Below are 16712 nucleotides of genomic sequence, written 5' to 3' on the forward strand. Positions count from 1 at the left end.
TATAATATGGCCGGTCATTTTGTGGTGATAGACCAACAACCACACACTTGTATCAGATCATTTCGATGAAAATACCGAAAAAAACTAATTTATGACCAGCTTTTTGGACAATGACCAGCTTCCTCAAACTTAGTCATTTATATACTTCATCTTACTCGGTCCCAGGCCGCAAATGCTTCCTCTGATGTTGACCTTGGTTACAATGTAATCTCATCATACAAACTATAGATATAGAGCCGAATGATGAAGGAGGTCAAGCAAGATCAATGATAGTCATTGTCACATTGTCAACTACCACGAATCAAAAGAAATAAAAGCCCATATTTACACTAATATTAGGGAGTTTTAGCAAGAGTACGACTACGACAACGAGTACGAAGTTTGACCGTGTAAGGGAATGGCACGAGGAAGTTTGTTGTCGTTGTCGCTTCGTCAAAATTTTGCTTTAGTTGTAAACAACAGAACGAGCCTTTTTATTGTGTAAAACACCGACGTTTTCGAAGCAGCTACGGCTCTATTTGTCAACAATGATATCAAAGAATCGATAATACTGGTGTTGCAAGAATATAGGACTCTTTAGACTGAAAAATCTTCACTATTTTAAGTTTTATGTACGATATATTTGTACTATTTTATCGTTTGTTTACCTTTCACTTTGCGTACGAAATACATGAAAGTTTTGCAGGTCATATTTTCCTTTGTAATGTACATCTTCGCTCAAAAAGGGTTCTAAACATTGAGTTCTATAATAACTGGAGCGGCTATCTCAAGCGCGGCCTTAGATATCTGATGACGCCAAAAAAATGGCGGATTTCGTCCGCTGCCGCTGAGATTTACCGAAATTGACCGCTTTTCCAAAAATTTCACAATTTCCCACTCCCTCCGGAGGAAAGAGTGAAGAAAATGTATGTGTGTATTTGGGATTCGGCAAGCAATTTTTTGATGAAAATCACGATAAAAACCTACAATTCGTAACAGCGAGTCAACCTAGCTTTCCAGTTATTGGCTCCTACGAGGATGTATTTATAACTATCGACGAAAGAGCTATATGTCGGCTACACATCTATGAATGCAGATATGCGTCGTTTTCTTACCAGCGTCAAACTTGTTTGATCGATTAAACTCTTTAGTCTATATAAAAAAGTATATCATAGTTCATCTCCACAGTGGTTCACGGGAGAGAATTTAGCTTATTTGTTATCATTGCTATTTTGCTTCTTTTCGTGGAAAGGCAATGGCTTTTTTCGCCACAATTGTAGGATTTTTACTTGTTTCTTTAAAAAAGTAAATATTAAATCTCTGGATATTTACGGATTTTCTGTAGTCGAGTTTCATATTAAATTTCAAAAAGACTCAAGTCTGCATAGGTTTGGTAAATGAAAACAAACAATATTGTATAGAAATTACTTTAAGTAACCTTTTTGTGATGTTCTGAAGTGCAACTGCATCAAATACTTGTAAAGTTGTAGCACATTTTGATTTTGTTGTATTGATATATAAATTGGGCAAAATGCAAATAATTATCAAAACACATATGCTTCCAATGGTGTTTATAATTCATTTTTAGTTTTAATACTTCTACCCTTCTTTTTCACTTTGTTTTTCTTATATTTGCAATATAAGTGCACAATTTGAATGATTAACACAGTTTTCACCTCAATAATAAATTTCATAAGCAGTTGGTAGTGCATTTTGTTCTCTGAGTATCCACATTTGGTGTTTTCTTCATTCATGAATGATGAAATGCATATGGATATGTCATAGCAAGGCAATAAAACCAAATGAATTAAATACCTATAGTGTACTTTTATGCTAGAAGCTTAAAAGCTTTTTAGAAATTATAAAGTTATTGGATTATATTACCTCTATATCATCAATCTCATGAAAAGAAATAAGAAGCAAAATATTTGTAAAAAGGCTTTGAAAAGTGAAAAACATTTATTTAAAAAAGCAACAATGATGCATATGATAAATCTCCATTCTGTACTCTAATAGGTAAATAAGCTCAAACTGTTTCTTAAAGAAATATAAGAAATATATAAGAAATATACAGTACAGTAATTTTAAAGGTTTCATCACTGAATCTTTAATGCTTCAGGATAGTGCATTAGATCAATCATCAATCTCAGTACAAATGCTTACATAGACACAAACTTTATGGCCTTTCCATTTTATATGTTGTGAATTGAAATTTAATTAAGCATCAAAACACACACAACCTTCTTGCCATCTTTCTTTGGATCATGAACTTTAACTTCAAAGCATTCAAGGCATCATTAGTGAATCCATTGTCTCCATCCATAGAATTTGACCATGATCAAATTAAATAACTCTGGATAAGGCAGACAATAAATCAATTATTTTTACAGCATTACCATTTTTTTAAGACTCTGCCTGGTCAATAACATCTTCCAGTCATCTTTACTCCTTGATCTTCCCTGCATGTTGTCAGCAAATAGAACATAACAAGCTCTGCTCCAAGTCGTGGGTACTGTTGGGGCTGATCATTTCTTTTTGATACTTTTCACAGAGCAAAATGTGTGCAGGGTCTTTTTTTGCTTTAGGGAAACTATTTTGCAAATAGATAGGTAAATTTACGATTTCATGCATTAACAAATGACAGAAAAGTATGCAGAATTTTATAGACAAAAACAGGAAAACATCAGTATATTTGGCGTTCAAGTCAGTCTTAAAAAATACGATCTTTAATATGTATTTTATGGCTTTTCAAGTGCATGTATAATTGCTTTTCAATCGTTGACGGACTAACAAAACAAACAACTACCTCACCTGTGAGAAGCGATATGTTCCTTTTTGTGGAAACTATGACATCCAACAATTGAACGATTGAAGTGTTGGCAATATAAAAGAAATGCTAAAAAAGATCACAGAATATGGAACTAACGATATCCATATTCCGTGATATCGTGTTTGTTTTTGAAAAATTCTTTATAATTTAATATAGACACCAGGGGGAGGTCGAGAATATTATTTTTCTTCAAAGCGATCATTTCAGCGGAAATACGTCCGTTGGCCGCCATTTTTTTGGCGACTTCGCCCCAGTAAAGTTAGCCGCTCCAGTTATTATAGAACTCAATGGTTCTAAATTAAAGCCTGGATGCTCGAAAATAGTACTGTAAACTAATTTCTTACAGAATGAAGAAATATACCTACTTTCTTTGCTTAAAAAGACATCGTAGTCGCGACTACGAATTTTTTACAAAACATCGCACTCAGATTGATGACGGCTACGTGTTTTTGTTGTCGCAACAATGTTTTCGCGCCAAAAAATGACGTAAATCGTACTTGTAGTCGTACTCGTAGGCTCTGCTAAAACTCCCTAATGTCTAGATACTACGGCATGAAAGTCTGGTCCTGTAGGCTGGAGATTACTTAGCCTACTGGATAATCCGCAATTGTATATAAATTGACTGTACAAGAAAAACCAACTGACTTCGGCTGGATAACTTAGAGAGCTGTAAAGTGTCGCTCGTTTGGCAACATGGCACACTTTACAACAACTGAAATTTTACAGAAATATTTCGCCTTCATCTCGTTTAGGAAGTTCCTGTCAAACAATAAAGTAAAATCTTTTTTTTTAATATTAATTTGCAACAACACAAAAACTCTACTGAGATAACACATTATTTCTAACAATGAAATACCGAGATCCGACCTAAGAACCCAATGGCCATTTTACACAAACTTTTGTCGACTGAAAATTTTATGCAAGTTTTCAAAGACGTCACTTTGAACATATGATCAACATTAAGAAGTTTGTGTTCATCTTTTTTTAAAAAAGATTCATGAATTCAGAAACAATACATTCATGGTTTTGCCGCCGCTTTAAAAATGTTGTTTACGGTGATTGGTCATGCAAAATTCCGGTTATTTTAATTTGTGCTTTATTCTTCCTTGTTTCGGGTTTTTAATATGCACTTATATGCCAAGATAATTACTGTAAGTACTGCTTATGTACGACGAAGGTGAAATTATCGTTAACTTGCGAGAAGAAATACTTCGTGACAGTTGCCTGAAAGATTTAAAAGAAGTGAAGAAAATCGACGGTAAGATATAAAGGTATTTCATCTTCGTATTGTGAAAACGATGCAAAGGCATTCTTTGCACCCAGAAAATGTAGTTATGTAGTTATGAACATTTCAAGATAACCGAAAATTGTTTTGAAATTCGATAAATATGTCGTAAATAATAAATGAACAATGGATAAAGGCGCAATGACATTTCTTATCAGGCATCAGGATAGTTTGTGCATTAAAAACGAAATCCTCGCTAAGCAGGAAACGAAAAATTATCGAATGCAAATGCTTGAAAATTATCGAAAATAAATAAAGCAGCAGTCATTTTACATACCAGTGAAATGTTGCATGTTATTATATCAAAATTTGCTTTCAACATTTAGGAGGGCGATGATTGATTTTTCTGATGAAAAAGTGTGCAATAGCTTCACAAGTTGTTGCTTATTATAGCAAAATACGATTTTATTAAAAATTTTGAGATATTTATGACATTTGATAATTAATTTAAGCATTTCCGATTACCTAAACGGACAAAATTAGTTCAAAAATAGTTCATATAATGTGTACAACGTAACTTTTTGTAAAACTCGCCATCCAGTGTTCAACAGACACAGTAACAAAGCTACTCCGTTTCTTACGACACAAAGGCAAATATTTTTATTTTCAATCACAATGAATGGAATTATTATTCAAAAGAAATGAAAAATATTTTTTGATAAAAAATTTGCATTGTGCGGGAAGTAAAAGATCAAACTGGCTTCGCTAATGAACACACAACAATGTATTCAGTCAGTCTTTCTATTTCAAGATAAAAACACGAGACAGTTAGTATTTTATTACATAGTTCTAAATGTTGTTTTGTTCTAATTGTTAGACGATACTTCTAAGGGGTGTAGATATAAAGCGGACGCGGACGGCAGACGCGGATGGCGGACGCTTTATATCTACAACCCCCCTTAAAGACGCGATTTTGTCAAAAATAAAATAACTGATGTCAAAATTTCAAAATATAGTAACCTTTGCATGAAAATGGAACTTTTAAGACCAACATTATGTGAGGGTGGAGTTCCCCTTTAAGTGTTTTCCTTTAAAACATTGAACATTGCTTGCAAGACACGGAATACTTGGAATGTATATTCTTTTGAAGAAGTTACTAGGAAAAAGTAACAACAAACATCACAACCGGTTGGATCAAAAATAGTAAAGCAAGTATTGTATATTATTTTAGCCAGTGCAAGTTACGTAAGTGTGTTCATTTATTTAAATGGACGACATTTCATTCACATCATCGAGCTGTTTTAAACGATAAGTTTTTGCCAATTTTTCATGTAAAAAAAAACACACTTATCCACAAGTTGGATCTCTCTTCTCACCATTGAAAACTTCGCACTTCCATTAAACACTTTATTATATCATTTGTTATTATAATGAAGTTGATGCTAAGTTCACTGCGAGAGTCTTCATGTGTATATAATTATGCAAACCTGAATATGTATTTGGAGACAACAGGGGGAACACTCATGTTCTTTGTTTTAAACGCAAAAATCTGCCACTAGCGTTGTGAGAATGCATTGTTCGTTTATTTTAATAAGAATATTTTACGATCGGACTAAAAGCATTTTATTTTGCGCGTTTTGCGTCCGCCGTCCGCTTTTTATCTACACACACTTCTAAGTTATATAAATCGCTTTATTTATAATTTGTAAATTGATAGCTCAAAATAGTTCCGCAAATTTTTTTTTAAACAAATAAAGATTTTGCTTAAAATAGCTGGACCTTTATTATGGACGGGTGAGCAAACCCCTCTCCCTACTCCTCCTTCTGGATTTAGGTCGCTTCAGATCAAGACACCATTAACTTTACTCACCCCTCCCACTTCATATAGCACCACTACACTAATTTCTCACACCACTTCCCCTCCTTACTCCCACCCCATCCAACACTACCTCTCTCTACTCCAACACCATCCACCAGTACCTCTCACTACTCGAAAACCATACATCACTCCCACATCACTCCAAAACCATACATCACTCCCACACCATCCACCACTACCTTTCACTACCCCCACACCATACATCACTACCTCTCACTACTCTCACTCCATACACCAATTATAGAGAATAAAAAATGAATAATCCCATGCAAATGCAACCTGGCTACATACAACAACAGCCAATGCCACAGCCTGGCTTCATGCAACAACAGCCAATGCCACAGCCTGGATTCATGCAACAGCAAAGCACTAACAACACAACTGTTGTGGTACAGCAGCAACCTCAGCAAGTTGTTATCCAAGGTCAACGTAATTGGAGCACTGGATTATGCGGATGCTTTGAAGATGTTGGAGGATGTAAGTTACAATTACATAGTTATATATAACATGTTTTATTGCTGTTCTTAGGTATGAGTATTTAAGATAAATTTTTTTGTATTGTTGAAGGTTTATTTGCCCTTTTTTGCCCGCTCATTCACTCTTGTGTTGTGAGTGGCAAAGCTGGTGAATGTTGTTGTGTTGCTTGCTGTTGTCCTATTGCTCTGAGAACCAAGATCAGAATAAGGCATAATATTGCAGTAAGTTAGACTTATCCATTTTGTGTCTACCTGTTGTTCGTTTCAAAAGTTATTTTATTGAAAATGTGCCACTTTAAGGTTGCTGTTTTTGATACCCTGGGATTCTTGACTTGCAATGGATATCTATCTTGGGATAAATTTACCAAACTATAACATTTGCCCACACCTGTTGAATGCCACAAATAACATTGATAAAATATTCTTTGTATTCCAAAATAGCTTACATAAAAACATCAGGAGCTTATACATTTCTTATATTGAAATTGCATAACAAATTCATTTTTCCTTTAAATAGGGAAGTATAGTTGATGATTGCTGTATTCTGGCGTGTTGTGGTCCTCTTGCCGCGTGTCAAATGGATCGAGAATTAAATATTCATGGCATTTAGATTGAGGAACTTTCAACTTTTAAAATGATTCAATGTGATGTAACAACTTCTCTATATAGCATTTGTATCTTGAGACTTTGTATGGCTTTTATCGTTTGTAATATCATATAATCAATAAAATGTTTTGAAGCATATGTAAACTATTCCTGTTACTCTAACCAACACTGCATCTACACATTTTCAATCATCAAACGCGAGAGTTAAACTTGTAAAGTTGCCAGCTTGTGCAAAGTTTATCGAAAAGATTTTACTTTAATACAAAAATCTGTGAGCCCGGCGTTGGAAAGCGAAAGCAACATGGCCTCGGATAAAAAAGAAAATACTCAAAAAATGCAGTGTTTCTATGGATACTAAATCAATATTTAAGATTTAACAGGAACTTGTTTCAACTTGTCAATTTGGCGTCGTTCTCGTTGTGTATTATTAACGTGGGCGAAAAATGTATTGAAATAATTTTACGTATTTTATGCGGCCCGTGGGAGACCAAGCCTCCGTTGAGAGAAACGATTTTTAACCTAAAGGATTTAGTTATGCGGTTGTTGACGAGCGAGACTTTTGTGCCTTGAACAATTACTTTTTAGAAGAAGATATGCGCCGTTGGTTTGTCCGTTAAACTGCAGTCTAACCACAAAATCTTTACCAACTGAAAATTTGAAGCAACACAAAATAAAACATACTTCAAACAGAATCAATTTTGAAATCTCAAGATTTTGAAGCAATATTCATGCTTGCTCAATCACGCCATGTATGACAACGTATATTTATTCAAACCACAGGCGGCCCTTGAAATCAAGTTGCTTTTCCTATAGAATCAATTTATGTAAATACATTCCTTCATATTTCTTGATTGATTGCTGTGAACAATGTTTGTCATTGCTGTGGACAAATATTTTATCGATAAGTTGTTTATTGAGAAATGAGAAAAGTTCAGCGTTCGTGGTTCGGTTCTATTATTAGAGTATTTCTTACGCTATTCTCCCCCCTCCCCCCTCCCCACACACGCACTTTTGAACAGGTTCCGCAATCCTTGTAATACAATTCATTCTACAATTTTATAATATGGCCGGTCATTTTGTGGTGATAGACCAACAACCACATACTTGCATCTGATCGTTTCGATGAAAATACCGAAAAAAACTAATTTATGACCAGCTTTTTGGACAATGACCAGCTTCCTCAAACTTAGTCATTTATATACTTTATCTTACTCGGTCCCAGGCTTCCTATGATATTGACCTTGGTTACAATGTAATCTCATCATACAAACTATAGATATAGAGCCGAATGATGAAGGAGGTCAAGCAAGATCAATGATAGTCATTGTCACATTGTCAACTACCACGAATCAAAAGAAATAAAAGCCTATATTTACACTAATAATGTCTAGATACTACGGCATGAAAGTCTGGTCCTGTAGGCTGGAGATTACTTAGCCTACTGGATAATCCGCAATTGTATATAAATTGACTGTACAAGAAAAACCAACTGACTTCGGCTGGATAACTTAGAGAGCTGTAAAGTGTCGCTCGTTTGGCATCATGGCACACTTTACAACAACTGAAATTTTACAGAAATATTTCGCCTTCATTTCATTTAGGAAGTTCCAGTCAAACAATAAAGTAAAATCTTTTTTTTTTTAATATTAATTTGCAACAACACAAAAACTCTACTGAGATAACACATTATTTCTAACAATGAAATACCGAGATCCGACCTAAGAACCCAATGGCCATTTTACACAAATTTGTGTCGACTGAAAATTTTGCAAGTTTTCAAAGAAGTCATTTTGAATATATGATCAACATTAAGAAGTTTGTGTTCTTCTTTTTTGAAAAAAGATGCATGAATTTAGAAAGAATACATTCATGATTTTGCCGTTGCTTTAAAAACGTAGTTTACGGTGATTTGTCTTGGAAAATTCCGGTTATTTTAATTTGTGATTTATCCTTCCTTGTTTCGGGTTTTTAATATGCACTTATATGCGAAGATAATTACTGTAAGTACTGCTTATGTACGACGAAGGTGAAATTATCGTTAACTTGCGAGAAGAAATACTTCGTGACAGTTGCCTGAAAGATTTAAAAGAAGTGAAGAAAATCGACAGTAAGATATAAAGGTATTTCATCTTCGTATTGTGAAAACGATGCAAAGGCATTCTTTGCACCCAGAAAATGTAGTTATGTAGTTAAGAACATTTCAAGATAACTGAAAATTGTTTTGAAATTCGATAAATATGTCGTAAATAATAAATGAACAATGGATAAACAACGCAATGACATTTCTTATCAGGCATCCGGATAGTTTGTGCATTAAAAACGAATCCTCGCTAAGCAGGAAACGAAAAAATATCGAATGCAAATGCTTGAAAATTATCGAAAATAAATAAAGAAGCAGTAATTTTACATGACAGTGAAATGAAGCATGTTATTATATAAAAACTTGCTTTCAACATTTAGGAGGTCGATGATTGATTTTTCTGATGAAAAAGTGTGCAATGGCTTTACAAATTGTTGCTTATTATAGCAAAATACGATTTTATTAGAAATTTTGAGATATTTCTGAAAAATGAAAGTTTAAATAATTCAAGCATTTCCGATTACCTAAACAGACAAAATTAGTTCAAAAATAGTTCATATAATGTCTACAACGTTCCTTTTTTAAAACTCGCCATCCAGTGTTCAACAGACACAGTAACAAAGCTACTCCGTTTCTTACGACACAAAGGCAAATATTTTTATTTTTAATCACAATGAATGGAATTAATTTTCAAAAGAAATGAAAAATATTTTCGATGAAAAATTTGCATTGTGCGTGAAGTAAAAGATCAAACTGGCTTCGCTAATGAACACACAACAATGTATTCAGTCAGTCTTTCTATTTCAAGATAAAAACACGAGACAGTTAGTATTTTATTACATAGTTCTAAATGTTGTTTTGTTCTAATTGTTAGACGATACTTCTAAGTTATATAAATCGCTTTATTTATAATTTGTAAATTGATAGCTCAGAATAGTTCCGGAAATTTTTTTTTGAAACAAATAAAAGATTTCGCTTAAAATAGCTGGACCTTTATTATGGACGGGTGAGCAAACCCCTCTCACTACACCCATCCACCACTACCTCTCACTACCACCACACCATCCACCACTACCTCTCACTACCACCACACCATACATCACTACCTCTCACTACCACCACATCATACATCACTACCTCTCACTACCACCACACCATACATCACTACCTCTCACTACCACCACACCATACATCACTCCTCTCACTACCACCACACCATACATCCATTCACACCAGCACACCATATCACTACCATCATCACTCACCATACAGTCACCACTTACTCCTTTGCACGCCATTGCATCACCTTATCACTACCGCACATCATCTTTCACCGCCTATACATTACATCACTTTCGCATCACTCGCCATTACCGCACTTATTTACTTCTACGCGTACATCCGCTGCATCAACACCTATGCATTACTTTTTTATCATTTTACACCCTTCCTTATCGCTTCCGCACATCATTTCCTTATCATTTTGATTTTCCAAATTATCCTTATAATTATACGCCATCTTGCTTTATTATTTCTTTTCATTTACGCCATGCGTCTTCCTTTTTATCGCCGCCATTTATACATCGTTTTCCCTTCTTTCTTTCACCGCCACCATCCTTTTCTATTTTATCCATTCCATCATTCCTTTCCTCTTTGTTTTACACTCCTTCCTTTATTTACTACCTCCATTTCTTTCTCCACATATATCTTTCATATTATCTTCCATCCTCCTATCCATCCACCATCCACCCCTCCATTCCACCACATCCATCCATTTCCACCTCTCATTCACCCCACACCATCCACCACTACCTCTTACTACCACCACACCATCCACTACCTCTCACTACCACCACACCATCCACCACTACCTTTCTTTACCCCCACACCATCCACCACTACCACTCACTATTCTTACTCCACACACCAATTATAGAGAATTAAAAATGGATAATCCCGTGCAAATACAACCTGGCTACATACAACAACAGCCAATGCCACAGCCTGGCTACATGCAGCAACAGCCAATGCCACAGCCTGGCTACATGCAGCAGCAGAGCACTAACAACACAACTGTTGTGATACAGCAACAACCTCAGCAAATTGTCATCCAAAGTTCGCGTGGTTGGAGCACTGGCTTATGCGGATGCTTTGAAGACTGTGGAGGATGTAAGTGATAATTACATAGTTATATATAATGTTTTACTGCTGTTGTTAAATACGAGTATTTAAGATGCATTTTTTTGTATTGTTCAAGGTATATTTGCGTATTGCTGCCCGCTCATTCACACTTGTGTTGTGAGTGGCAAAGCTGGTGAATGTTGTTGTGTTGGAATGTGTTGTCCAGTTGCTTTAAGAACGAAGATCAGAACAAGGAATAATATCAACGTAAGTAAAACAAATGTTTTCTTAACGACAACATCTTCTGGGCCTCGAAAAACATGCTGTTTTAATGATGCTGTTTGCTATGCTCTGGAATACCTCAGAGTAATAAAAAGTTTTGAAATTTCAACTGCATGACGATTTTGTTTTTATATTTAGGGAAGTATCGTTTGTGACTGCTTTGTTCTGGCATGTTGTTATCCTTGTGCCATGTGTCAAATGGACCGTGAAATAAACAACAACGGCATTTAGACTGAAGAACTTTTAACTTTTAAAGTGATTCAGCGTGATGTAACAACTGGATACATATGTAGACGGCATTTGTAGCCTGATACTTTGTTAGTCTTTAATTTACCTTTTGTGTAATGTCTTATAGTCAATAAATTGTTGCAAAACCTAACTAATCTTGCTTTTCTAACGAACATTTCACCTACGCAATCAAGACTCCATATCATGCAAGGTGGTTTTTTTCATTATTGCCAAGATAAAGTTGCTTGCATGTTTGTAAATGTAGATCGTTCATGTTGGTATAGTCCTGAGAAGGACTGTTAGTGTTGTTGTTGACTGACGTTTCGACAACCTTAGCAGTAGTCATCCTCAGAGTCAAATGAGGAGTAAACGTCAGGTTAACCGTATTTGTTAGCCGTACCTGATGTTTTCTCGTTAGCAAGTTGTTGTTTATTACGATCATTTGGACGACAGAGCAAACAACTTGCTAACGACTACATACGTTTTGCAAGCAACGTCAGACGCATACGCCAACAACTCTGGTTCAACCACCGCTGCAAGGATTTTGGTCTCGTTCCAGCAGGACTTAGAATTAAGTCCCCGTTGAACACACAAGAGGCTACACATTTCCTGTACACACAATACAATGACGTAGAAACCAGATAACAAATACGGCTAACCTGACGTTTACTCCTCATTTGACTCTGAAAATGACTACCGCTAAGGTTGTCGAAACGTCAGTCAACAACAACAAAAACAGTCCTTCTCAGGACTATACCAACCTGGACGATCTACATTTACAAGCATGCAACGATACTCCCGGGCTCAAACCATTTACTTTATAAAGTTGCTTGTTTGTTGGCTAAACTAAGACAAAGAAAAAGCTTAACATTATACAATGATCTATTTTTGTACAACGAATTTGTCGTCATTTCACGCACATAAAACAAGTATTCGTACATTTTACGCAGCCTTTGGTTTATTAATGATTTTAAATCAAAGTTATAAAGACCAATTAAGTCTGTATTAAGAAACATTTTGCTAACCTCATGGCTTGGTCTCCCCCAGTCCCCTCAACAAGAACACTTCAAAGGTCACATGAGCAGCACAATGAAATGTGACATACTCTAACTATAAAAAACTAACAATCCCTGTTCAACCTTGTAACAAATTTCTGCGAGATAGCTATTCAACAACTGAAACTTTACAGCTGTATTTCGACTTTATTTTATTTGCCAGTTTAATGGTCAAAAGTTAACAAGAAAAATCGTCTGAAAGTTTATTTCAAACGATATGAAACTGAAGGAATACCATTGTAATTCATAAAGTTAGATGTAAAACGTGGAAAACCGAGAACAGATCAGTGACCAAGTATTCACCGAAATTAGCACAAATTTATAATCAAAGTCATCACCGCGTTGCGCTCTTCTCTTTCACATAAGATTAATGAATTTAGAAATAATACATTTATGGTATTGTCGCGCCTTTAGAAATATGAAATTTAGGGAGGTAATACTTCGGTAATATGCTTTGGTTATTAAGATGAGTAATATTATTCTCCGTTGTTTGTGCTTTAAAATATGCACTTATGTGTTCAACATCACAGTATGTGGGCTTTTGCAGACGTGTACGCATAAGTGAAATCGTTTAGCTTGCAGAAGAACGTACATTCCAAAAGTTTGCCTAGGAAACTGGGAAATTAAATAAATTCGACGGTAAGTAGGTTATTCATTTTGTCAATACGTTACAAAGACATTCTTTGTAACGTATGAATTTTATTTTCTTCGTAGTTTTCTTGGTAAATTGCTTATTGTCGTCACACCTCAGAATTTATAATTTAGTTTCGTTTTTTAATGAAGCAGTTGTTTCGCGACTTCCTCCGCAAAAAGTTTTTATTTTATTAACTCGGGTTTGCTTTATTGGTAAATGCAGGAGACAAGGAAAACCTAGATATGTGAAATGAACATTTCAAACGGAAGATTGTTACGAAATCGACGAGCATAATTTCAATAATAAACACCAAAAATGATGAAAAAAGTGCTATAACATTTCCTATCATCATGATATAGTTAATGTATTAAAATACAAAATCCTCGCTCAAGAGAAAATGTATACGAATATCAAATGCAAATACAAGATCTCAAACGTAATCAGAAACACTAGTAGAGGGCGGTACATTGTACATACCAGTGAAGTGATGCATCACATTTGTGCATAACTTGCCTCTACTTTGATCTCGACATTAGGGAAGGTGTGCGATAGTTTTATATACGAAAATCGTTCGAAAGATCGCAAATACCATGGTGAATGGTAAAAGTAATAAGTTAACAGTTCTTAAAAGAACTGTTTTACGTAAAGAGCACAAACCCAATAGTTCTAAAAGAAATGTTATGAAACTAGTAGGTTTGTGCTATTGGGTTATAACGGGCTATTAATAGAAATATTGGGTTAATGCTCTTTCTTTAAAACAGTTCTTTTAAGAACCTTATTACTTTTACCATTCACCATGGTATTTGCGATATTCAGAACAATTTTCAGATTTATCACCACGACAAAGTCTCTATTTTAGTTTTATAATATTATTTACTGTAGAGGAATCCTTTTTACGAGAAGATTTTAACAGAAATTTTGAGATACACGCAAAATGAAACTTTTGATTAATTTAAACAGGCAAACTTTGTTCAAAAGTATTTCATAAAAAGTCTCAGTAGAACGTTTATTTTTTAAAAATTCACCATGAACAGTAGTTTAGTAATACACAGATATTCACACAATGTATTCAGTCAGTATATCTATTTGGAGATAAAAAAAAAAGATGGATTTCAAAATAGCAAATACCATGGTGAATGGTGATAATAACAATGTAATAGTTCTTAAAAGAACTGTTTTAACCAAAACACTAACCCAACAATTCAAAGGAACCGTTATTTACAGTTAGAAAGAGACACTATGCATTTTGGCAGACTACTCCTCAGGTGTCAACGTCTGCTAATTGAGAACCTCAAATCATGCTATAAAAGGAGACAGTCAGTACTTTATTACATAGTTCTAAATACTGTTTTGTTCTAATTGTTAGACGATACTCCCAAGTTATATAAATCACCACCACTAACTACACTCACTCCATACACCATTACCACTAACTACACCCACTCCACACGCTACTAACTACACTCACTCCATACACCATTACTACTAACTACACCCACTCCACACGCTACTAACTACTACTCACACACCACACACAACTCCACACGCACTACCTAACTCACATACGCCTACACCATACACCAACACACCATTACCACTACACTGCTCCACACGCACCACACTCCATTACACTCACCCATCCACCACACCACCATCCCACTACACACATCCACACTACACGCCCATGCACTCCACACCACTAACTACGCACACTACGCATACCTACACTCCACACTCATCCTACACCCACTCCATACACCATTACACTCCACTAACTCCATACGCTACTACACTCACACCATTACCACTAATTTACACCACATCCACACTACACACCACTTCCACATTACTAACTACTCTCACTCCATACACCATTCTATCCACACGCCACACCCATTACTACACTCTCACCATACACTACATTCACCTAACTACACCCACTCCACACGCTACTAACTACACCCATTCCATACACCATTACCACTCACTACACTCACTCCATACACCATTACCACTCACTACTCTCACTCCATACACCATTACCACCCACTACTCCCACTCCATACACCATTACTGTTACTTTTTGTCGTCCTGTACTCCTTATCTTTATCATTATAGCCTATGATCACATGATCTTATTTCTTTCATTTCTTTACTAAAATCCATTAAGCATTTATAAAGAATTTTAATCTTCAACATGGACAATGCCGTGCAACTACAACCTGGCTTCATGCAACAGCAAAGCACCAACAACACAACTGTTGTGATACAGCAGCAACCTCAGCAAGTTGTCATTCAAGGTCCACGTGATTGGAGCACTGGATTATGTAGTTGTTTTGATGATCTTGCAGGATGTATGTAATTTAATTATGTGACATCTTCGATTACAGTTGTCTGAGTATTTAAGATGGATTTTTTGTTTTCTTGAAGGTTTAATTGGGTTTCTTTGCCCATATATTCACTGGTGCATCGTTAGTAGCAAGGCTGGTGAATGTTGTTGTGCTGGATGTTGCTGTCCAGTTGGTTTGAGAGCCAAGATCAGAACAAGGCATAATATTGCAGTAAGTGGAACATATCTTATTTAACGACAACATCTTCCAAGGTTAAAAAAATACATGCGATTTCAATTGTGTTGTTTGCTAAGTTCTAGTAAACTTGAAAAAATTATAAGATCGTTGTTCATGACGATTTTGTTTTTTTCTTTCTTTAGGGAAGTCTTCTTGAAGACTGCTGTGTCATATGTTGCTGTTGGCCTCTTGCAATGTGTCAAATGGAACGTGAAATAAACAACAACGGCATTTAGATTTTGAAGAACTTTTAACTTTTAAAGTGATTCAATGTGTTGTAACAACTTTTCTAGATAGCATTTGCAGCCTGAGACTTTGTACTCGTACGTCTTTATTTTGTTTATAATGATAATCGTATAATCAATAATTCGTTCCACAATATGTAGTAAATAATTTTGCTTCTCTAACCAACATTGCACGATCACACTCAAGAATCTATAAGTTTTTGTCTCTTTTCCACTTTACTAAGCCTGTAAAGATGCTTGTTTTTTAGCCTCGACTAAGACAAAGAAAAAACGCGAAAATACAATGACTTTATGTATAATTAAATCATAATTTGTCAACGTAAATTTATTCAAACTTGTCATATGTCGCGAATTTGTCATCATTTCACGCCACAAAACAATTATTCAGACGTTTTCAAACATTTTACTCAGACTTTGCTCCCCTAGTGATTCTAAATCAAAGCATAAAGACCAGCTGCGTTATGAGAAACGTTTTGCTAACCTAAAGGGTTATACGAAGATCTGA

At 35.3% G+C, this 16712-nt stretch overlaps 2 protein-coding genes across 2 annotated transcripts; both read left to right on the forward strand.

Moving 5' to 3' along the window:
• Positions 1 to 3954: 3954 nt before the first annotated feature.
• LOC124448683 (cornifelin homolog A-like) lies at positions 3955 to 7133 on the forward strand. Its single transcript, XM_046999629.1, has 4 exons — positions 3955 to 4067; positions 6158 to 6390; positions 6481 to 6611; positions 6907 to 7133. Exons 2-4 carry the CDS (start codon positions 6168 to 6170, stop codon positions 6997 to 6999), a joined length of 447 nt encoding a protein of 148 aa, XP_046855585.1. The 5' UTR covers positions 3955 to 4067; positions 6158 to 6167; the 3' UTR covers positions 7000 to 7133.
• A 6166-nt stretch (positions 7134 to 13299) lies between these two features.
• LOC124448688 (placenta-specific gene 8 protein-like) lies at positions 13300 to 16341 on the forward strand. The gene is made up of 4 exons (XM_046999637.1): positions 13300 to 13400; positions 15566 to 15749; positions 15826 to 15956; positions 16106 to 16341. The coding sequence occupies exons 2-4, from the start codon at positions 15593 to 15595 to the stop codon at positions 16196 to 16198; spliced, it is 381 nt and encodes a 126-aa protein (XP_046855593.1). The 5' UTR covers positions 13300 to 13400; positions 15566 to 15592; the 3' UTR covers positions 16199 to 16341.
• The last annotated feature ends 371 nt before the right edge of the window (positions 16342 to 16712 follow it).

This window comes from Xenia sp. Carnegie-2017, unplaced genomic scaffold, assembly GCF_021976095.1.
Source record: "Xenia sp. Carnegie-2017 unplaced genomic scaffold, XeniaSp_v1 HiC_scaffold_23, whole genome shotgun sequence".
In the NCBI taxonomy this organism is placed as follows: Eukaryota; Metazoa; Cnidaria; class Anthozoa; order Malacalcyonacea; family Xeniidae; genus Xenia; species Xenia sp. Carnegie-2017.